The sequence below is a fragment of the Salmo trutta genome, chromosome 19 (genome assembly GCF_901001165.1).
Source record: "Salmo trutta chromosome 19, fSalTru1.1, whole genome shotgun sequence".
Lineage (NCBI taxonomy): Eukaryota > Metazoa > Chordata > Actinopteri > Salmoniformes > Salmonidae > Salmo > Salmo trutta.
The window spans coordinates 31,908,957-31,933,696 of record NC_042975.1 but is presented as its reverse complement, the minus strand read 5'-3'; the positions used below and the strand labels follow the sequence as shown (position 1 = coordinate 31,933,696).

At 43.2% G+C, this 24,740-nt stretch overlaps 1 protein-coding gene across 1 annotated transcript in view; it reads left to right on the top strand.

Annotated features, from left to right (window-relative positions):
- Window positions 1-24,740, top strand: part of LOC115154338 (coxsackievirus and adenovirus receptor homolog) — a 102,037-nt gene that overhangs the window by 42,897 nt on the left and 34,400 nt on the right. Inside the window, exon 2 of the mRNA XM_029700478.1 lies at window positions 23,554-23,723. Within this exon, the coding sequence (XP_029556338.1) occupies window positions 23,554-23,723 (170 nt within the window). The remainder of the gene's footprint in view (window positions 1-23,553; window positions 23,724-24,740) is intronic.

The window sequence follows — 24,740 nt, the reverse complement described above, 5'->3', positions numbered from 1 at the left end:
ATGACTAAGGTGGCTGGAGCCTTTGACAATTTTTAGGGCCTTCCTCTGACACCAAGCTTGGCCCCAGTGATGTACTGGGCCGTATGCACTACCCTCTGTAGTGCCTTGCGGTCGGAGGCCGAGCAGTTGCCATACCAGGCAGTGATGCAGCCCGTCAGGATGCTCTCTGGTGCAGCTGTAGAACCTGTTGATAATCTGAGGACCCATGACAAATCTTTTCAGTCTCCTGAGGGGGAATAGGCTTTGTTGTGCCCTCTTCACAACTGTATTAGTGTGTTTTGGACCATGATAGTTTGTTGGTGGAACTTGAAGCTCTCAACCTGCAGCACTGCCGACGAGAATGGTGGCGTGCTCGGTCCTCCTTTTCCTGTAGTCCACAATCATCTCCTTTGTCTTGATCACGTTGAGGGAGAGGTTGTTGTCCTGGCACCACACGGCCAGGTCTCTGACCTCCCTATATGCTGTCTCATCGTTGTCAGTGATCAGGCCTACTACTGTTGTCATCGGCAAACTTGACGGGACGGTGTTGGAGTCGTGCCTGGCCATGGAGTCGTGCCTGGCCATGGAGTCGTGCCTGGCCATGGAGTCGTGCCTGGCCATGGAGTCGTGCCTGGCCATGGAGTCGTGCCTGGCCATGGAGTCGTGCCTGGCCATGGAGTCGTGCCTGGCCATGGAGTCGTGCCTGGCCATGGAGTCGTGCCTGGCCATGGAGTCGTGCCTGGCCATGGAGTCGTGCCTGGCCATGGAGTCGTGCCTGGCCATGGAGTCGTGCCTGGCCATGGAGTCGTGCCTGGCCATGGAGTCGTGCCTGGCCATGGAGTCGTGCCTGGCCATGGAGTCGTGCCTGGCCATGGAGTCGTGCCTGGCCATGGAGTCGTGCCTGGCCATGGAGTCGTGCCTGGCCATGGAGTCGTGCCTGGCCATGGAGTCGTGCCTGGCCATGGAGTCGTGCCTGGCCATGGAGTCGTGCCTGGCCATGCAGTCGTGCCTGGCCATGCAGTCGTGCCTGGCCATGCAGTCGTGCCTGGCCATGCAGTCGTGCCTGGCCATGCAGTCGTGCCTGGCCATGCAGTCGTGCCTGGCCATGCAGTCATGAGTGAACAGGGAGTACCGGAGGGGACTGAGCACTCACCCTTGAGGGGCCCCCATGGTGAGGATCAGCGTGGCAGATATGTTACCTATCCTTACCACCTGGGGTTGGCCAGTCAGGAAGTCCAGGATCCACTTGCAGAGGGAAGTGTTTAGTCCCAGGGTCCTTAGCTTAGTGATGAGGTTTGAGGGAATGTCAGTGAAGACACTTGCCAGTTGGTCAGCGCATGCTCGGAGTACACATCCTGGTAATCCGTCTGGCTCTACGGCTTTGTGAATGTTGACCTGTTTAAAGGTCTTACTCACATTGCCTACGGTGAGCGTGATCATACAGTCGTCGGGAACAGTTGATGCTCTCATGCATGCTTCAGTGTTACTTGCCTCGAAGTGAGCATAGAAGTCATTTTAGCTCGTCTGGTAAATTGCCGTTTTGAGTCCAAAATAGTTGACTTGCGTGATTTGTGTAGATCCGATGAGAAAAGATTGGGCGGTGGAGGGGCATTGTATCAATACTGGCTGTAAGCGAACAAGTGATGCACGTTTGGAGCAATACTGTCTGTATCTAAGGCTCAGCCAATTGTTCGCATAACAGAATGCAGCACGTGATTGAAGAGAGAGCAGACAACCAATTTACTAGTTACAGCATCAGCGCGCCCTCCGGAAAGAACGCAGTGAGTAGAAAGGCAGTTTGCCTTTTACGACAGCATGTCCCCTGAACGATAACAGAGGTCGGTGAAAATGTGATGAAGCGTACTTCATGAGCTGTAACCGAAAACAACTGGCATTTGGGAAGTTTGAGGTGAAAGTGTGGTGGAACAAGTATTGTTAGTGTTAATTATCTTGCTGGCTGGATCGAATTCTCCGTTAGCTAGCCAGAAATGTTTAGCAACATTAGCAAACTTAACTGATCAAATAATTGAGTTTATGGTGTGAAAATTAGCTGGCTAATAAAGGCAGATGGCTAACGTTAGCTAGCTTAAGTTACAGCATCAGATGAGCTAACGTTAGTAACCTAACCAATTCGCAATAGGATTAACTGGCATAACGTTACGACTCCTTGCTGTTCCTCAAATTATAACGTGTTAGTTGTTTACTGGACCCTGGCAATTTGTGTGAAATGTTAGCTAGTTAACTGCTATCTGTGAACTAATGTTTTCCCTCTACAGTATGTGGTTCATTTTCAAAAGGGAGAATTAGGTGAAAATGAGGAATTTCTTGTTTAAACAAGTGGATTCGGGCATCAAGTGTAGCTGGAGCTGCGCCTGGCTTAAGCTGGATGCCAATATGATGAAAGGAACAGCACACACTTTCCCCCTCTCACTTTTTCTATAAAGTGGATAAAATGGGGTATGCCAGGTGTACACGCTGCCTGAAAGAGATCAATTATGTCCACAAAGGGTATAATGCTCTGCTGGCATATTGTAGAACAGCTGTCCACAGGCAGAAAGTGTAGTGTAATAATGTGCAGTGTAGCCCAAATATATTGCTTTTGTTGTGTTGAACTTGAAGATAACCTGTGTGTGTGTGTGTGAGAGAGTGAGGGGGGATTATTTATTTTTTTACTCAGTAAGCGTTATTTTTGCACACATGTAGCCTTGTGCACTTGATCAATGTCTACTATAATTTCCACTAGAATAGATGAAAACTAGAATGCATGTTTCATTCTATTTCTACTTTAAGATGTTTTTTTCCCAAGTGCTGTGTGTGTGTGTGTGTGTGTGTGTGTGTGTGTGTGTGTGTGTGTGTGTGTGTGTGTGTGTGTGGTCACAAGCGTTCTATTATAAAGACTGTCATGGCTAACTGCAATGTTAGTGTGTTGTTTTTTTCTCAATACTTGAGTGTCATTTGCAGTAAAGTCTAGGCAACAAATTTACATTTACATTACATTTTAGTCATTTAGCAGACGCTCTTATCCAGAGCGACTTACAGTAGTGAATTCATACATTTCATTTCATGCATTTTTTGTTGTTGTACTGGCCCTCCGTGGGAATCGAACCCACAACCCTGGCGTTGCAAACACCATGCTCTACCAACTGAGCCACAAATAACATTGGATTGCTTTCTTTACATTTTTTACCTGTGAGTTAGGTCTACATCAACCACTTTTTATTTTACACACAGACTGATCATGTAGATCATATTATTTTGTTTAATTCGTGAAAACCTGCATTTCCCCCTAGGAGGGATTTTTTTTGCATGTTTCAGTGCAAAAAAAAAAGTGACACCTTTTTTGCATCCCTGACATTTACATTACACATTTTAGTAGACGCTCTTATCCAGAGAGACTTACTGGAGCAATTAGGGCTAAGTGCCTTGCTCAAGGACAGACAGATGTTTCACCTAGTCGGCTCGGGCAGTCAAACCAGCGCCTTTAATGGCCAATGTTCTTAACCGCAAGGCTACCTGCCACACTCAGGACACCGCAACAGGAGGTAGACGGGCAGTTGCTCACTAATATGGTAAAAAAAATTCAAGGATAGTACACTGTGTGCGTGCACATTTACCCACATTGACCAGCAGGTTAATCATATTAGTGGTCCTTTTCCTGAGACCATAATAATAAAGTTTCTCTTATCACCCTCTATTTTCTGTTAGAGATGCCATTTCCCTGAACCAGGCTCACATGACTCTGGATAAAGAATAAAGGACATCCCATAATATAACAAACTGATTACACACAGAGTACGATCTCACCGAGGCCCAGTAACAGCACGTAGAATAAAGGCGATTTCCCAATCACGTGCGTGTGTGAATCAGTAACTAGCAACCTCCCTGTCTGTCAGTGCTACGCAGAGTTAGTAGCGAGGTGATTTATAGCATTGACTAATTATGTTCCAGCTGTTGGAACATCCACGTCAAAGAACAGCTCTCTCTGGCAGCACTGGGTTCCACCTACTTAATCAGATTTGTTGTCCTTCATTTTTAAGGCTCTAGTTGTCGTGTGAAAGGATCTAGCATAATCTATCCGCCACCACTTTCAATGTCCATAAATATACAGTACTGTTCATTCATTCAAGGGTTTGAACTTTATTTTGACTATTTCAACATTGTAGAATAATCGTGAAGACATAAACTATGGAATCATGTTGCAACCAAAAAAGTGTTAAACAAATTAAAATATATTTGAAATTCTTCAAAAAGCCACCCTTTGCCTTGACAGCTTTGCACACTCTTGACATTCTCTCAACCAGCTTCATGAGGAATGCTTTTCCAACAGTCTTGAAGGAGTTCCCACATATGCTGAACACTTATTGGCTGCTTTTCCTTCACTCTGCGGTCCAACTCATCCCAAACAACCTCAATTGGGTTGAGGTCGGGTGATTGATGCAGGTCATCTGATGCAGCCTTCAATCACTCTCCTTGGTCAAATAGTCATTACACAGCCTGGAGGTGTTAGGTCATTATCCTGTTGAAGAACAAATAGTCCCACAAAGCGCAAACCAGATGGGATGGCGTGTCGGTGCAGAATGCTGTGGTAGCCGTGCTGGTTAAGAGTGCCTTGAATTCTAAATAAATCAGACAGTGTCACCAGCAAAACACCATCACATCTCCATGCGTCACGGCAGGAACCACACATGCAGAGGCCATCCGTTCACCTACTCTCACAAAGCCATAGCGGTTGGAACCAAAAGTCTCTTTTTCTTATTGGTGTCCTTTAGTAGTGGTTTCTTTGCAGCAATTCGACCATGAAGGCCTGATTCACGCAGTCTCCTCTGAACATCAACTGTTCAGAGGAGACTGCGTGAATCAGGCCTTCATGGTCGAATTGCTGCAAAGAAACCACTACCTAAGGACACCAGATGTGTCTGTTACTTGAACTCTATGAAGCATTTATTTGGGCTGCAATTTCTGAGGCTGGTAACTCTAATAAACATATCCTCTGCAGCAGAGGTAACTCTGGGTCTTCCTTTCCTGTGGTGGTCATCATGAGAGCCAGTTTCATCATAGTGCTTGATGGTTTTTGTGACTGCACTTGAAGAAACTTTCAAGAGTTCTTGAAACGTTCTGCATTGACTGACCTTCATGTCTTAAAGTAAGGATGGACTGTTGTTTCTCTTTGCTTATTTGAGCTGTTCTTGTCATAATATGGACTTGGTCTTTTACCAAATAGGGCTATCTTCTGTATACCCCCACTACCTTGTCACAACACAACTGATTGGCTCAAATGCATTAAGAAGGAAATAAATTCCACAAAGTAACTTTTAACAAGGCACACCTGTTAATTGAAATGCATTCCAGGTGACTACCTCATGAAGCTGGTTGAGAGAATGCCAAGAGTGTGCAAAGGGTGGCGATTTCTAGAATCTTTTTTTGGTTGCTACATGATTTCATGTGTTATTTCATAGTTTTGATGTCTACACTGTTATTGTGCAATGTAGAAAATAGTACAAATAAAGAAACCCTGGAATGAGTAGATGTCCAGACTTTTGACTGGTACTGTATATTTTTTCCCATTTTGTGTTTCATCATTATTTACTTCCCAGCAATTGATTTACCATTGGCTTATCTAGCCGATCATATTTGGTCCAAACTCCTTTTCATGCTACACCATGCTAGTTTTTTTAAATGACTGAAATTATTTTTTTGTGTATTCATCTCCAATATGCCCCGTGTTCACTAGCAAGCGGTGATGTGCGGTGTAACACCGCTTCCCATTCATTTTCAATGGAAGGAAAGCGGTGAGAAGTGGAGAGTGCAGGGGACCTTTGGGCGGTGGTGAAAAAGTTCACATTTTCCCAACTTTATGCAAATCGCCAGCGGCAACCGCTGGGCAATGACCAATCATATCCAGTGGTTCCCAATAACGAATGTGACGCTATGCGACCCATGGCTGGAGACGGTCTTAAGTAAAGATAGCTGACAAAAATACTAGGATGGATCAATTGTACGTCCTTATGACGTTATAAATCAATCATGCAGAAACATTTACAGTTGAGAGGAATATGTTAATGTAGTGACAAACGATTAGGTGCTATTTTCTATGAGCCTCTTTACTGTGTCGCCACCATGCTCGGTATTAGTTACAAGGACCGCTACTTTGATGCAGACAAGAAACAGGGTTTACGTGAAATGTTACATACACAGCTGGACAAGATTGAAACAGGCACAATGACAGTGGAAGAGAGGCCACGGACAGACGAAGCTAAAACTTCACTTTTTGACATGTATGGTGAAATCCTAGTTGAGAATGAAACTACTGAACAAATTACCAATGAAACACAGCAAGTAAGTGAAAGAAATAGGTTTTGATTATGTTTTACTGGTAATGGGGACATAGGTAAATGCCAACAAAATAACTTTTTGGTCAGTGTAGCGTTAATTTTATTATACCTTTTTTATTTAACTAGGCAAGTCATTTAAGGACAAATTCTTATTTACTATGACGGACTACCCCGGCCAAACCCTGATGACGCTTGGCCAATTGTGCACCGCCCTATAGGACTCCCAATCACGGCCGGATGTGAGAGAGCCTAGATACAAACCAGAGACTGTAGTGACGCCTCTTGCAGGCCGTAGACCGCTGCGTCCGTGTGTGAACTATTTAACTGTACTAGAATGCTTAAAAGGCTGCTATATGTTAAATATCAGGTATATGTATTGTTTTTTTGCCAAGGAAAATATCATATATTGATATCGGCCAAAAATGTCATGTCGGTGTATCCCTAGTGTTGTGACATGAGTATGAAATTGTAATTCTGGTTGTTAGGGACTCCTGAAACAACCAGCAAACCAGTCTTGTGAAACATGGATGTAAAGAATCTAGCTAGCTAAGGAATTTACTGCAAATTGAATGTTATACACTGCTCAAAAAAATAAAGGGAACACTTAAACAACACAATGTAACTCCAAGTCAATCACACTTCTGTGAAATCAAACTGTCCACTTAGGAAGCAACACTGATTGACAATAAATTTCACATGCTGTTGTGCAAATGGAATAGACAACAGGTGGAAATTATAGGCAATTAGCAAGACACCCCCAATAAAGGAGTGGTTCTGTAGGTGGGGACCACAGACCACTTCTCAGTTCCTATGCTTCCTGGCTGATGTTTTGGTCACTTTTGAATGCTGGCGGTGCATTCACTCTAGTGGTAGCATGAGACGGAATCTACAACCCACACAAGTGGCTCAGGTAGTGCAGCTCATCCAGGATGGCACATCAATGCGAGCTGTGGCAAGAAGGTTTGCTGTGTCTGTCAGCGGAGTGTCCAGAGCATGGAGTCGCTACCAGGAGACAGGCCAGTACATCAGGAGACGTGGAGGAGGCCGTAGGAGGGCAACAACCCAGCAGCTGGACCGCTACCTCCGGCATTGTGCAAGGAGGAGCAGGAGAAGCACTGCCAGAGTCCTGCAAAATGACCTCCAGCAGGCCACAAATGTGCATGTGTCTGCTCAAACGGTCAGAAACAGACTCCATGAGGGTGGTATGAGGGCCTGACGTCCACAGGTGGGGGTTGTGCTTACAGCCCAACACCGTGCAGGACGTTTGGCATTTGCCAGAGAACACCAAGATTGGCAAATTCGCCACTGGCGCCCTGTGCTCTTCACAGATGAAAGCAGGTTCACACTGAGCGCGTGACAGACGTGACAGCGTCTGGAGACGGCGTGGAGAACGTTCTGCTGCCTGCAACATCCTCCAGCATGACCGGTTTGGCGGTGGGTCAGTCATGGTGTGGAGTGGCATTTCTTTGGGGGGCCGCACAGCCCTCCATGTGCTCGCCAGAGGTAGCCTGACTGCCATTAGGTACCGAGATGAGATCCTCAGACCCCTTGTGAGACCATATGCTGGTGCGGTTGGCCCTGGGTTCCTCCTAATGCAAGACAATGCTAGACCTCATGTGGCTGGAGTGTGTCAGCAGTTCCTGCAAGAGGAAGGCATTGATGCTATGGACTGGCCCGCCCGTTCCCCAGACCTGAATCCAATTGAGCACATCTGGGACATCATGTCTCGCTCCATCCACCAACGCCACGTTGCACCACAGACTGTCCAGGAGTTGGCGGATGCTTTAGTCCAGGTCTGGGAGGAGATCCCTCAGGAGACCATCCGCCACCTCATCAGGAGCATGCCCAGGCGTTGTAGGGAGGTCATACAGGCACGTGGAGGCCACACACACTACTGAGCCTCATTTTGACTTGTTCTAAGGACATTACATCAAAGTTGGATCAGCCTGTAGTGTGGTTTTCCACTTTAATTTTGAGTGTGACTCCAAATCCAGACCTCCATGGGTTGATAAATTGGATTTCCATTGATTATTTTTGTGTGATTTTTGTTGTCAGCACATTCAACTATGTAAAGAAAAAAGTATTTAATAAGATTATTTCTTTCATTCAGATCTAGGATGTGTTGTTTAAGTGTTCCCTTTATTTTTTTGAGCAGTATATTTTTTAAGCTTGCCTTGCTAATATTTGACATGCAATGCAGATGAAGCAACATAGCTAGCTAACTTTTCTTATTGTGCAGTGGAGGATAAAAAAAATACCTGTGGATGTGTCGCTATCTATGTAGCCGATCTGTGTATGGACCCTAAAACATTTAGTATACATATTAATTCAGAACCTAGCTATGAACCTCAGCTGTATCAACTTAAACAGTCAATGACATTAATGAAGCCAATGGATTGAGTAGAATATATTTTGCAGGTCGTATATACCACCTTCCGGAGACACCTGAAACCCCACCTCTTTAAGGAATACCTGGGATAGGATAAAGTAATCCTTCTAACCCCCCCCCCCAAAAAAAAAGATATAAAAAAAAGATATTGATGTACTATTGTAAAGTGGTTGTTCCACTGGATATCATAAGGTGAATGAACCAATTTATAATTCTGCTAAATGACGTAAATGTAGTTATTACCATGCATGAGATCCCCACATTGTAGCTTGTACATTTTAATATATTCGCTGATCATGTACTCTACCTTGGCAAATATAGGTGCAGTTCAGGTATGAACATCGTTCAGATTATTTTTCAGTCATATTCAATACCAGGAGTATCAAATTCCAGTCTTTGAATGATGCTCTGTGTGCATGTGTGTATTACAATTATACACCTCAACAGCGGTTACCAATCTTGGTCCTGGGACATCAATGGTTACACATTGTATCTATGTGATAGACTAGAAACATGATTGAACTACTTAAAGGCTGATTTTAAGAAACCGTACCCTACACTTCCTATGCATCATGTAAAACCGGTTCATCTATATCTAATTTCCTTCATCTGCATTGATCTGATAAACACAGGATAGGTGTAGTATTTCATCAAATGAGACTAACTTTCAACCAGTAGAGAATGTGAAACTCTTTTATTGAAAGAAGTTCATTATCCTAGTGTTTATAAATACGTCATATATTATAAATACAAGTTCAATCTGTACGTCAATGCACATCTGGTGTGCATTATAAAAACAGAGAAAGAAAGAGGTGTAAAAATGACAACTTGTTCTCAGCTAGCCTACCTGGTTAAATAAAGGTAAAAAAATAAATTAAAGAAAGTGTTAAGAACAGAGGAGCAGGGAAGGTTGCATATGATTAATGAATCACAGTGCTACCCTAATACTCTCGCAGTTCATCACAATTACATAATAGTTTCTCTAGTGGTGTCTCTTAACCAGCCTTGGGCTCCCTGTTGGCCCAAAGATAATCTTAACAGCGGATGAGGTGGCGATGACAGGACTGGGGGTTGGCATCCTCTCATATCAACATACCTGCAAACGAGAGAGATCCTGTTTTAAGCCTTTTCTTTTTACACTGTCAGTCATTAGGAGGTGAAATGCAAAACTGACCTTGGATCATTAACTCTGGGACTACTACATCTCTATCTGTATTTCAATGTAAAGTTTATTTTTAATAATACTTCCTTTTGACCTGACCAAGTGACTTCTCACTTCTGATCATGCTGTGCCCTCTAGCCAGTTCAGATGCGGGAGGGGTTCACCGACACAGCTGATATAACCTAGAGGATTTATGGAGAAGATAAGGTTGTTAAATAGACAGTGGTTAACAGGAATCTGTGTGTTTGGCCTCACCCGGTGTCCACCCTAAGGGGCAGCAGAGTACTTTATGCTGAAAAAGATGCACAGACACACAAGGACAAACAATATAGCGTAGTTATAGAAATAATGAAGTGTCTTACTATTCTCCATAGTTGGCCCTCTTGCTTCTTCTTGGAAGGTGGAAGGAGCCACCGTTATACACCTGAGCCTGCTTAGTGCACAACACAATCCATCAATCATATTGATACGTGAGTGTGTTGGTGTGGCTTATAGGGTGTCTAATTGTTCTACCTTTTTTTCAATATGGGTGACTTAAAATAGCCTGTTTTTGTACAGACATCACACCCTTACCTAAACAGCACGCTCATCTGAGAAGTAGAAATCAAAGGGAGAGGAACTGGGAAGTGAGTAACTGCAGTTGACATAGCTAAGTAAATAGAAGAATACTCTAAGAGCCACACAAATTGCAATTAAAAGAGCATTTGGTTGTGCATTGTGTAGTCTATGGTGTTGCCAGAGAACAGCACCCTCTTCGAAGAAGTAAGAGGTGAAGATCTCCTGCACACGGATTGCCCCTCTTGCTACATTGTTGGACCCCATCCTTGAAACATCCTGCAGAGCAGCAGACTTCGTTCGCACACTGCAGCGAGCTGCAGATCCCCTCCTGGTCCTCGTGTCCATCCTCATGAAGTTATGCAGGACACAGGTAGCCTTCACATGCCTGAATTCCTCCAGGAGGCAGTCCCAGATGGCCCTGGTCACCCAACCTTCCAGTGCCCTACACGGTGACCGTAGGCAATTGTTTTGAAGAAATCTCCAGTTAAAAGGTATCTGTAGGAATATGGATGATATTGTCATTATTAGACTTTTACATCACATGGTCATTGTGGATTACTAAAGTATAATATCCCTTATAACAAATCATGATGACATTGGATTGATCGACGCATGTGACAATAGCATGATCATATCAAGGATAGCATCACAAATTAATATATAAAAAAAACACTTGAAGCTTGATGAGTTGATCATTTGAATCAGCTGTGCAGTGCTAAGGCAAAAACAAAAATGTGCACCCCTTTGCGTCCACAGGACCAGAACTGAGAACCACTGCTCTTCATTGGGACCTCTTCATCTGCAGACAGGCTTTCACAGCTCTCTGTATCTGAGGACAGAAAACCTCACAAGAAACAGACTGCATTATACTCAAATTAGACAGCACTGAATGTTAAGTTACTATCTCTGTCCTCACTTCTAGGGACTGGAACTAAACAAAAGTACCTTCCCTATCCAGAATAGCCTACTTTCTCACTTTGACAGTTGGGGCTGCTATCCTTTTACCCTCTTCCATGGCTGTTAGCTAGCTACCTACGAATGCATTTTGGATTATTATTATAATTTTTTTTTTTTTACAGTGATAAATACATTAGTTAGCACCAGCTACCCAACGTCATATTAGCTATGTAATTCACTTAGCTAGCTTTCTATACGCTATGTAAAGTTGGCTAGATAGCAAGCAAGCAGCTCATTTGAGTTAGCCTGCACTGTAGCTAGTTCGCTAGTAATATATAGATTTTTTTTCTTCACATTTTAGAAGTATATTTACTTACTTGAATAAGTTCTCCCAGCCATGTGGACGATTTGAAAACAGGGCAGCAAAGTTTGTCACCAGAGTGTTTTAGAGCATATTACTGTTTAACAATTTACCCATTTAATAACCAGACCTTCATACAAACTTGCTATGCTGCTTTCTTGACACACAATTCAATGTGCTGCCAGCACGCCCACAAGCGAGCTACTCTGGGCAGCCTAAGCGGCACGCGGTAATTTACCGTGTGCTAGTGAACACGAGCCATTACAGTAATGGGCATGGTGTATAAAAGCCACAGCCATCTGGGTGTTTTTATATGTAGTGTTAAAGTGTGGCGGATGTCCTGAATATCCCTTAAGTACATTCATTACCAAGGGACTTGAACAGTGGAGAATACAAAGTAATGGCTCAGATGCCATTAGCTTCACTTGCATTTTTATGTGGCAATTACTGGCTAATCAAAAATCTGAGGCAGAGCGGCATTTTTTAAAAGGACCGTTGACTACTTTTCTTTTTTTTTTGTTCTTTAGATTTGTGTGACTGTTTAGGGAATTTTCCGAGCACTGGGAGGATTGGCCTACCCAAGAATGAGGGGAGGAGAGAAGGGGAGAGGTAGTTGAGGAGGGGAGGAGAGGTAGTTGAGGTTAAGGAGGTAGTGGTCATAAATTCCAGTTAGTTGTCGTAATGTTGAATTAACCTTAAATCACACAGAACACTGCTATCTCCTCTTTTCAGAGCTGCATGCCTGTGCTGTTCTCATCTGAACCCTCATTACACACACTGCAGAAAGCTTAAACGTGACTAGATGAGAGCATGAAATAGCACTTGTCCCTTTGTGTGATTGTGGAGAGAGGGAGAGACGTCAGTGAGTATCAACTGTAATAAAGACAAAAGCAGCCCAAGGTCATCGAGGTCCCATCATTTAGATGGAAAACATCTTGCCCCCTGATAAAACGTCCAGGGAAACAATTCCCTCACAGTTCCAGCTGAATGTAATGTTTCGAAAATGTAATTTTGTTTTTTGATTATAGGCTGTTTCTCTGTTATTTACCAGCGCCTGATGAATTGATACATGGTTCTTTGTCACGAAGACGTCAGGCTCTCTCTGTGTTGACTTTAATAGGAATTCATCTCACTTCGTTTCTATTACTCTGATTTCACTGGTGTTGTCTGCTGCTCAGGGCTGTGACTGAGTTGCTGTGAACAAGGACGTCTGTCAGATCCAATGGACAACAGAATCAGCTGCCGCAGCAATGTGGGATTCATAGCGGTTAGAGCTTAGTGTTTTGTGACCATATAAAATGCTCTAAGGGCCTCCTCGCTCTCTCCAATTCAAAGAGCTTCATTGGCATAGGAAACATATGTTTACATTGCCAAAGCAAATGGATACACAATAAACAAAAGGGAAATAAATCAGTAAACATTACTCACAAAAGTATTAAAAGAAAATATAGACATTTAAAATATTATTGGCTATGTACAATGTTGTAAATATGGAAAGGGAAGAAAAAAAACGTATAAATATAGATTGTTAATACAATGTTTGTGCTCCACTGGTTGTTTGTGCTCCACGGGCCACAAATCTTGCTGCTGTGATTGCACAGTGCGGTATTTCACCTAACAGATATGGAAGTTTATCAATGCTAGATTAGTTTTCAAAGTCTTTGTAGGTCTGTGTGATCTGTGGGAACTATGTGTGCGACAGAGCTGCAGGAGTTGTGACCCGTTGGTGTTGGTTATGTTGTAGTAGTTGTGTCTCGGGGGTCATATGGGAGATGGAATGCTGTCACCTTCGTGGACTTCAGGAAACAGAAGAGGGAGCACTCCCCTATCCACATCGATGGGACAGTAGTGGAGAAAGTAGAAAGTTTTAAGTTCCTCGGCGTACACATCACGGACAAACTGAAATGGTCCACCCACACAGACAGCGTGGTGAAGGCGCAACAGCGCCTCTTCAACCTCAGGAGGCTGAAGAAATTTGGCTTGTCACCAAAAACACTCACAAACATTTACAGATGCACAATCGAGAGCATCCTGTCGGGCTGTTTCACCGCCTGGTACGGCAACTGCTCCGCCCACAACCGTAAGGCTCTCCAGAGGGTAGTGAGGTCTGCACAACGCATCACCGGGGGCAAACTACCTGCTCTCCAGGACACCTACACCACCCACTGTCACAGGAAGGCCAAAAAGATCATCAAGGACAACAGCCACCCGAGCCACTGCCTGTTCACCACGCTATCATCCAGAAGGCGAGGTCAGTACAGGTGCATCAAAGCTGGGACCGAGAGACTGAAAAACAGCTTCTATCTCAAGGCCATCAGACTGTTAAGCAGTCATCACTAACATTGAGTGGCTGCTGCCAACATACTGACTCAACTCTAGCTACTTTAATAATTAAAAATTGGATGTAATAAATGTATCACTAGTCACTTTAAACAATGCCACTTTATATAATGTTTAGATACCCTACATTACTCATCTCGTGTGTGTGTATATACCGTACTCTACCATCTACTGCATCTTGCCAATGCAGTTCGGCCATCGTTCATCCATATATTTATATGTACATATTCTTATTCATTCCTTTGTTGTTGTGAAATTGTTAGTTGTTTGATATTACTGCATGGTCGGAACTAGAAGCACAAGCATTTCGCTACACTCGCATTAACATCTGCTAAACATGTGTATGTGACCAATGAGATTAGATTTGGTAGGTGTTTGTCCCCCTGTGTGCTGTGAGGGTGTCATGTTCTGGCATTTAGGTCACCACTGACTAGTACATGTCCCTGTGCCTCGAAATGATTGACCCCCCCACCTAGGATGGAGAAGCTATCTTCGTTAAAGTATGGGGTTCTAGTGGGGGGAATGGATATACAGTTGAAGTCGGAAGTTTACATACACTTAGGTTGGATTCATTAAAACTCGTTTTTCAACCACTCCACACATTTCTTGTTAACAAACTATAGTTTTGGCAAGTCGGTTAGGACATCTACTTTGTGCATGACACAAGTAATTTTTCCAACAATTGTTTACAGACAGATTAATTCACTTAAAATTCACTGTATCACAATTCCAGTGGGTCAGAAGTTTACATAGTTGACTGTGCCTTTAAACAGTTTGGAAAATTCTAGAAAATGATGTCATGGCATTAGAAGCTTCTGAGTTATATACTAGTTAGTTAGTTAGTTACTTATTTGAGTCCATTTTTTTTTCAGCTTTATTTAACCAGGTAGGCTAGTTGAGAACAAGTTCTCATTTACAACTACGACCTGGCCAAGATAAAGCAAAGCAGTGCGACAGAAACAACAACAACAACAACAGAGTTAAACATGGAATATACAAGCGTACAGTCAATAACACAATAGGAAAAACAGAAAGTCTATATACACTGCGTGCACAATTATTAGGCAAATTGTATTCCTCGGGATTCATTTTATTGTTGAACAAACACAATGCTCTCAGTCAATCCAAAATGTTATTGAACCTCAAACCTGAATGTTTAACAAAGGAAAAGTGAGTTTTCTTTCTCAGGGAAATATATGTGTGCATAATTATTAGGCAACTAAATTACAAAAATCATTTCTCTCAACTCACTTGTTTATTCTCAATTTTTAGAGTAAGTGTAACAGATAAGTAACACAAAATGACAATTATATAACATTTTTGGCCTTTCAAAAATATTCAGTGACCAATATAGCCACCCTTATTTTCAAGAACTGCCATGAGCCTTCCATCCATGGAGTCTGTCAGTTTCTTCATCTGTTCACAATCAATTTTCACTGAAGCAGCAACCACAGCCTCCCAAATGCTGTTCAAAAAGGTGTATTGTCTTCCATCACTGTAAATCTCACGTTTGTGAAGGGCCCACAAGTTCTCAATAGGATTTAAGTCAGGTGAGGAAGGGGGCCAGGTCATTATTCAGGCATCTTTGAGGCCCTTGTTGGCTAGCCAAGCAGTGGAGTACTTGGATGCATGTGATGGAGCATTGTCCTGCATAAAGATCATGGCCTTCTAGAATGCCGAGGACTTCTTCCTATACCACTGTTTGACGAAAGAATCTTCCAGAAACTGGCAGTAGGTTTGGGAGTTGAGTTTCAGTCCATCTTCAACCCGAAAAGGTCCAACTACCTCATCCTCAATGATAGCAGCCCATACCAGTACCCCTCCTTCACCTTGCTGGCAGCTGACTCAAAGTGGATCCCTGTGTCCATTACTGATCCAGCTACGGGCCCATCCATTTGGTCCATCAAGAGTCACTTTCATTTCATCTGTCCATAAAACCTTTGAAAAATCTGTCTTCAGGTATTTCTTTGCCCAATCTTGATGCTTCAACTTGTGAATCTTATTCAGTTGTGGTCTTGTTTCAGACTTCTTGACCTTGGCCATGTCTCTGAGCACTTGACATCTTGTACTTCTGAGCACTCCAGGTAGGTTGCAGTTCTGGAATACGGTGGCACTGGAGGATAATGGGTTCCTAGTAGTTTGACGTTTAATTCTTCTCAAGTCTTTTGCAGTTAATTTGCGCCTTTTCTTCCCCATGCGTTTTTTTGCACCCCAGTTGACTATTCGCAACAAAACGTTTGAATGTCCGGTGGTCACACCTCAATAATTTAGCTATTTAAAGAGTGTCGCATCCGTCTGAAAGGCATTTTACATTTTTGGCTTTTCAGTGTCAGTTTAAATTTATTTTTTGGCCCATTTTACCTGAGGTTATGAGGCTGCCTAATAATTATGCACACCTTGATATAAGGTGTTATTCACTTTCACCACACCCTCATTACACAAATACATATCACCTGAAAATGATTAAATCCAATAAGCATTCAAGTTTATATGGTTTGGAGTTCGAAAATGTGGATAGAAACAATGATAAGATCAGAATAGTCACTTGCCTAATAATTGTGCACGCAGTGTACAGTGTGTGCAAATGGCATGAGGTGGTAAGGCAATAAATAGTCCATAGCAGCAAAGTAATGACAATTTAGCAGGTTAACACTGGAGTGATAGATGAGCAGATGATGATGATGATCAGATGATTGATGGTGTGTAAGGAGTGATACTGATGTGCAAATGAGCAGCAAAGTGAATAAAAACAATATCGGGATGAGGGTGGGCTGTTTTACAGATGGACTATGTACAGCTGCAGCGATCGGTCAGCTGCTCAGATAGCTGATGTTTAAAGTTAGTGAGGGAAATGTAAGTGTAGATGTATTTCATGGCCTACCGTCAAACTCAGTGCCTCTTTGCTTGACATCATGGGAAAATCAAAAGAAATCAGCCAAGACCTCAGAAAAAAATTGTAGATCTTCACAAGTCTGGTTCATCCTTGGGAGCAATTTCCAAACGCCTGATGTTACCACTTTCATCTTTACAAATAATAGTACGCAAGTATAAACACCATGGGACCACGCAGCCGTCATACCGCTCAGGAAGGAGATGCGTTCTGTCTCCTAGAGATGAATGTACTTTGGTGCGAAAAGTGCAAATCAATCCCAGAACAACAGCAAAGACCTTGTGAAGATGCTGGTGGAAACCGGTACAAAAGTATCTATATCCACAGTAAAATGAGTCCTATATCGACACAACCTGAAAGTCCGCTCAGCAAGGAAGAAGCCACTGCTCCAAAACCTCCATAAAAAAGCCAGACTACGGTTTGCAACTGCACATGGGGACAAAGACTGTACTTTTTGGAGAAATGTCCTTTGGTCTGATGAAACAAAAATAGAACTGTTTGGCCATACTGCCCATTGTTATGTTTGGAGGAAAAAGGGGGAGGCTTGCAAGCCCAAGAATACCATCCCAACTGTGAAGCATGGGGGTGGCAGCATCATGTTGTGGGGTTGCTTTGCTGCAGGAGGGACTGGTGCACTTCACAAAATAGATAGCATCATGAGGATGGAACATTTTGTGGATATATTGAAGCAACATCTCAAGACATCAGTCAGGAAGTTAAAGCTTGGTCGCAAATGGGTCTTCCAAATGGACAATGACCTCAAGCATACTTGTTGTGGCAAAATGGCTTAAGGACAACAAAGTCAAGGTATTGGAGTGACCATCACAAAGCCCTGACCTCAATCCCATAGAGAATATGTGGGCAGAACTGAAAAAGTGTTTGTGAGCAAGGAGGCCTACAAACCTGACTCAGTTACATCAGCTCTTTCATGAGGAATGGGCCAAAATTCACCCAACTTATTGTGGGAAGCTTGTGAAAGGCTTCCCGAAACATTTGACCGAAGTTTTAAACAATTTAACGGCAATACTACCAAATACTAATTGAGTGTATGTAAACTTCTGACCTACTGGGAATGTGATGAAAGAACGGAAATCTGAAATAAATAATTCTCTACTATTATGCTGACATTTCACATTCTTAAAATAAAATGGTGATCCTAACTGACCTATGACAGGGAATGTTTACGAGGATTTCATGTCAGGAATTGTGAAAAACGGAGTTTAAATGTATTTGGCTAAGGTGTATGTAAACTTCCGACTTCAACTGTAGGTAGCACACACGAGGACATAATTCGGAAAATGTCTTTTTGAATTTCTAGCGAAATGTAAAATATTCCTGTTTTTGATTAATTTAAGGTGTTCTCTATACCAAATTAGCATACTCCCTTTCCTGTTTCACACCTGGTAGTTTAGTGGATGGGACTACCAGCTCTCTGTAACCTAGAGGACAACCAATTTCCTCAATACCATGTTTTTGTATTTCTAATTTATTTGGTGCGGTCTGGATTCCTACTATTTAGGCCGAAGGCAGATGACCTCAGTTCTTGGATATTCTGGGATGAGATAATGATGGTTTTGTGTTCCATGACGTGTCTAATATTAGTCGTGTGGTTTGACCTCAGACCAGTAAGTAAGAGCACGGCCTGATGAGCATCACGTGCATGCCATTGGCTGGGGCTAGTGTGAGAGTGGGGGTTGGGCCTGTTTGCCTGCTCACAGCCACAATAGTATGTGACTGAGGCTGGGCTGTGTGTGTGTGTGTGTGTGTGTGTGTGTGTGTGTGTGTGTGTGTGTGTGTGTGTGTGTGTGTGTGTGTGTGTTTCATCGCAGTCTGTTACGCTCCAGAGGGAGGTGAGGTGGTTGGAGACAGATGAGCAGTGAGGGTGGTGCACCTGTATCACTAACTAACGTTACCTCCAGGACTGGACAAACAGGTTCCAGGAGTTTTTGCCCGTCGGTCAGGCAGCAGCATTGTGCCGATGACACTCACTTAGAACTGAGTCATCACAAACACAATGTGTATTAAATTCAAAGAATGACAAAAGGGATGTTCCAAGTGTAATTGAAAGGAATTCCACTCCTGAACTCAGCAAAAGAAGAAACGTCCCTTTTTCAGGACCCTGTCTTCCAAAGGTAATTCGTAGAAATCCAAATAACTTCACAGATCTTCATTGTGAAGTGTTTAAACACTGTTTCCCATGCTTGTTCAATGAACCATAAACAATTAACGACCGTTCCACAGATGCATGTTCATTAAGACACTAACTGCTTCCAGACGGTAGGCAGTTAATGTCAGAGTTATGAAAACTTAGGACACTAAATTACTAATTTGGAGGTGGAGGGTCCATCATGGTCTGGGGCGGTGTGTCACAGCATCATCGGACTGAGCTTGTTGTCATTGCAGGCAATCTCAACGCTGTGCGTTACAGGGACGACGTCTTCCTCCCTCATGTGGTACCCTTCCTGCAGGCTCATCCTGACATGACCCTCCAGCATGACAATGCCACCAGTCATACTGCTCGTTCTGTGCGTGATTTCCTGCAAGACAGGAATGTCAGTGTTCTGCCATGGCCAGCGAAGAGCCCGGATCTCAATCCCATTGAGCACGTCTGGGACCTGTTGGATCGGAGGGTGAGGGCTAGGGCCATTCCCCCCAGAAATGTCCGGGAACTTGCAGGTGCCTTGATGGAAGAGTGGGGTAACATCTCACAGCAAGAACTGGCAAATCTGGTGCAGTCCATGAGGAGGAGATGCACTGCAGTACTTAATGCAGCTGGTGGCCACACCAGATACTAACTGTTACTTTTGAATTTGACCCCCCCCCCCCCTTGTTCAGGGACACATTATTCCATTTGCTGTTAGTCACATGTCTGTGGAACTTGTTCAGTTTACGTCTCAGTTGTTGAATCTTATGTTCATACAAATATTTACACATGTTAAGTTTGCTGAAAATAAACGCAGTTGACAGTGAGAGGATGTTTCTTTTTTTGCTGAGTTTATTTGCATTGTTGTGCTTTTCATTCTTATTCAACATACATAAATGTTCACAATCAATAGGTATGGAGGAATACACTGTATGTATGAGTGTGTATGAGTTTTCTCATCACCATGGAAATTGCCCTGAACAAAAATATACATGTGACATGCTTTCAGAAAACCAGTCAGTATCTGGCGTGACCACCATTTACCACATGCAGCGAGACACATCTCCTTCACATAGAGTTGATGAGGCTGTTGATTATTGCCTGTAGAATGTTGTCCCAGTCTTCAATGGCTGTGCGAAGTTGCTGGATATTGCCGTGAACTGAAACACTCTATTGTACATGTCGATCCAGAGCATCTCAAACATGCTCAATGGGTGACGTCTTGTGAGTATGCAGGTCATGGAAGACCTGGGACATTTTTTCAGCTTCCAGGAATTGTGTACAGATCCTTGTGACATGGGGTCGTGCACTATCATGCTGAAACATGAGGTGATGGCAGCGGATGGATGGCAAGACAATGGGCCTCTGGATCTTGTCACGGTATCTCGATAAAATGCAATTGTGTTCATTGTCTGTAGCTTATGCCTGCACATACCATAACCGCCGCCACCATGGGGCACTCTGTTCACAACGTTGACATCAGCAAACCACTCGCCCACACGACACCATACACGCTGTCTGCCATCTGCCCAGTACAGTTGAAAACGGGATTCATCTGTGAAGAGCACACTTCAAAAGGCCGTCAAAAGTGAGCATTTTCCCTCTGAAATCGGTTATGCCGCCAAACTGCAGTCAGGTCAAGACCCTGGTGAGGACGACGTGCACGCATATCAGCTTCTCTGAGTCGGTTTCTGACAGTTTGTGCAGAAATTCTTGGTTTGTGGAAACCCACAGTTTCATCAGCTGTCCGGTTGGCTGATCTCAGACAATCCTGCAGGTGAAGAAGCCGGATGTGGAGGTCCTGGGCTAGCGTGGTTACACGTGGTCTGTGGTTGTAAGGCCGGTTAGACGTACTGCCAAATTCACTAAAATGACTTTGGAGAGGGGGCTTATGGTAGTGAAATGAACATTATATTCTCTGGCAACAGCTCTGGTGGACATTTCTGCAGTCAGCAAGCCAATTGCATACTCCCTCAACTTGAGACATCTGTGGCATTGTGTCACAACTGCATATTTTCGAGTTGCCTTTTATTGTCCCCAGTACAAGGTGCACGCGGGTAATGATCATGCTATTTAATCAGCTTCTTGATATGCCACACCTTTCAGGTGGATGGATTATCTTGGCAAAGGAGAAATGCTCACTAACATGGATGTAAACAAATGTGTGCACAATTTGATGGCAATAAGCTTTTTGTGCGTATATTATTTCATCTCAAGAAACATGGGACCAACACTTTACATGTTGCGTTTTATATTAGTGTATAATTGGGAGCTTGTGTATGTTATATGATATCCCCTGGCTGTCTAGGGTGGAGAAACAATTGCAACATATAGAATATCCCACCACACTACAGATTGAACAGACAAATGAGGGGAGAACAGAGAAGCTTTTCAGCCTATAGATTTATTACATTCTGTGGAGGTTCGGTCTTCTGTGGGGGGTCTTGGGTGCCGAGTGCCCCCCAGCTAGGGTTTCTGTACCATACCGGGGTACACGGTTTTACCGGAATTGCACACAAGGGGTGCTATCCCCCCAAAGAAAACACACCAAACAATTTAAGCAACAGGGGTCTTGAATGTATCTAGTCTGGGTACCAGTATGTTTAGCTAACATTCTACTCCATGTCATTGCCAAAGAGACTGGCCTTTCGGCAATCTCAACATTCATTATATGCAGCTGGATTTACGGCAGATTGGCTCATTGGTTGTTGGAACTACATTTTCCATGTGGAGCCTCAAATAGAACTAGAATCATAAAGTCAAAAATAAACATTTAGCTGTGAGCAAGTTGTTGTATTTTTAGGTTTAAAATCAAAGCAGTGGTTTTGTGATTTGGAATTGTAGTATGTATTTAGTTTGAGGATTTACACATGAGCCAGCAACTTTTGACAGACTGGTTTCTTCTGGGAAAACAAACTGTTTCTTAGCAACCGGATACCAACATGTTCTGTAGAGAGAAAAAAAAAGTGATAGAACCAATATTTGGATAAAAGTTGTGATTGGAGGATAGCTGTGAGGCTTATCGGATCAGGATCATCTCCTCTGTTCTCTGCAAGCTCATTAATGATAATGTTCATATTTGAGGATGGCAGAAAGGCCAGTCCCTGGCAATGACAAGGAGTGGCAAGTAGTGGAACGTTAGCTAAAGAGACTGGTACTCAGGCTAGAATGTCTCTGCTGTAACCAAGAAGCTTGATCTAAACATCTAGCCGCTTAGCTAGCAACTTAAGAAACAAAATGCAAAGCTGGAGTCCTGAGCTGGATATAATTTATTTGTCACATCTTAGACTTCAAAATTATACTTTTTTTTAAACAGTATTGAAAATCTTACGGTCTATATTTCAAAATACCCCGTTATACGGTATATCGCCCAAGCCTACACCCAGTACGACAGGCCCCCACCATCAAATTACACACAAGCGCAGATTACTTTAAAATATTGGGCTGGCAGAACATGCAGCTGAGGAGTGTGTTTGATGTAGGTCACAGTGGGTCTGAGAACTGCCCATATGGCCAACCTGCTCCAGCCTCTGCTTACTTTAGATTACAGAATGCAGTTTCAACCCAGGCTCTTGTCTCTCTCGTGTGTGTGTGTGTGTGTGTGTGTGTGTGTGTGTGTGTGTGTGTGTGTGTGTGCGCCCACTGTATGTATGCTTTTTAATTTTGTTCCAAATAATTCAGATCGTTTCATCTTGGCTTTCATGGATTTTCATGTGTTGGTACAACCAGGCTGTAGTAAACCATATAGATAATTTCAGTGGAATTGCATTTTACACAAATAGTCTGAGAGGATTTTGAACACTTGCCTCAGCACACAACGCTACATCAAGGGGATATAGCCTGGCAGCCTAGTTTAAAAAAAAAAAAGAAGAAGAAGAAAAAAAAAAGCAGCATTTTTCTTTGACAGCAAGGCGACTGACTGTCAAAAGGATTTTTCTGTGGCGGCAGCATGTGACACCTCCATTCTCTATGGACTGTAGTTCCATGCGGCGGCTTAAAGCTCTTATTGAATTGAATGGAGAGAATCTTTAGCTCCGTTGATGTCACAAGGAAATGATGTTTATTCGTTCTAAGAATAACTCCTTGATAATATGATGCTCCAGTTGGATGATGAGCAGAGCTACAGTGTCAGTTTTTTACGTGTCAACCTATTCTTTCTGCTGTTCTTTCCTGTGTGGTTCACATTTTACAGATGTGTAGCACTTGACCTCCTAAAAACGTGTGATTTTATGAAGGCTCTATTTCGAAGATTTGAAATGCTGCCTCCATACTCCCGTTTAACCAAAACACTGTTTAAAACCTTGACTGAAATCTCCAACTGCTAATGTACCAGTGTGAACAGGCACTGTCAGATTTAAATCCTGATTTTTTTGTTTTAGAAATCACATTTGACATTATAATTCTATGAGTAGCCCCTTGGTGCTCATGAAGGGAATGCTATGCAATCAGTGTGCGCTATTAGGCTAGTGGACTTGATCTCTCTCCTCCCTTTGTGTGTCCAGGTGTAGCCCATGGCCTGGAGATCACGTCCCAGGGGCCCACGTCCATAGAGAAGGCCAGCAGTGAGAGCGTCAAGCTGGACTGCCAGTTCTCTCTGGCACCCGAGGACTCTGGCCCCCTGGACATCGAATGGAGCCTGCTGGCTTCCGACAACCAGAAAGAGGATAAAGTGGTGAGTGTGTGTTTTTATGTGGTCCCTCCAAGTGGTTTGTATGTGTTTTGTTTTTCATCCCTGAAAAAGTGTTTGTGGTTATTCCTGCTCTGGTATGTCAGAAGTCATGTTCTGTCAGAACTAGTCAATGTTATCCATTGTTACAACAGAAGTGTTATGCCAGTCTTAGGGTTGTCAGAAGCAGCAACCTGAACTGGTTAACCAGAGGCAAAGATAGAGCCATGCTTAAAGGTCTGTCTGCTTTGATACAGTACCTGCCATTTGAGAAGTCAGGTTTTTTCCCCTTTTGTTAAGCAGTTCTCTTTCACACAACCCCCAAACACGACTAAAAATAGGTTAATGTTTTACTTGTTCCATCATTTTAGAGCTCTACAAAATATCCCACATGGGTTTGTGTGTGTGTGTGTGTGTGTGTGTGTGTGTGTGTGTGTGGGATGGAGCTCTTTCAGTGTGTGTGCAAGCGTGCACTGTCCACACCCATTAGCGTGTGAAAAGGAGTGTAACTTCAACCACCTGCTCTCTGCATGGTACCTCTATTGAGTGGAATGCCACCTCCCAGCCATGCTGTGGGAACCCAGCAGCTCCCTGTGTACATGCCATGTCATCCCTCTATAGCCTGGAGGTATGGGGTGCACCAAGCTGCTGAGGATAAATAGATCCACATAGCCCATGCAGTGCCAGAGGGCATGTAGCTAGAAGCCTAGAGATGGATACAGTCTCTCCTGTACTTCTCCATTCCCTCATCCACTAGTGATTCCTCTGCATCTCTCTTTCAAATCAAATTGTATTTGTCATATTTGCTGAATACAACAACAAAGTGAAATGCTTATTAACCAACAATGCAGTTTTAAGAAAATGCCCCCCCAAAAAAGTAAGAGCTAAGAATAACATATTTAAAGAGCAGCTGTAAATAACAATAGGGGGGCTATGTTTATTTTACCTTTTTTTATTTCACCTTTATTTAACCAGGTAGGCCAGTTGAGAACAAGTTCTCATTTGCAACTGCGACCTGGCCAA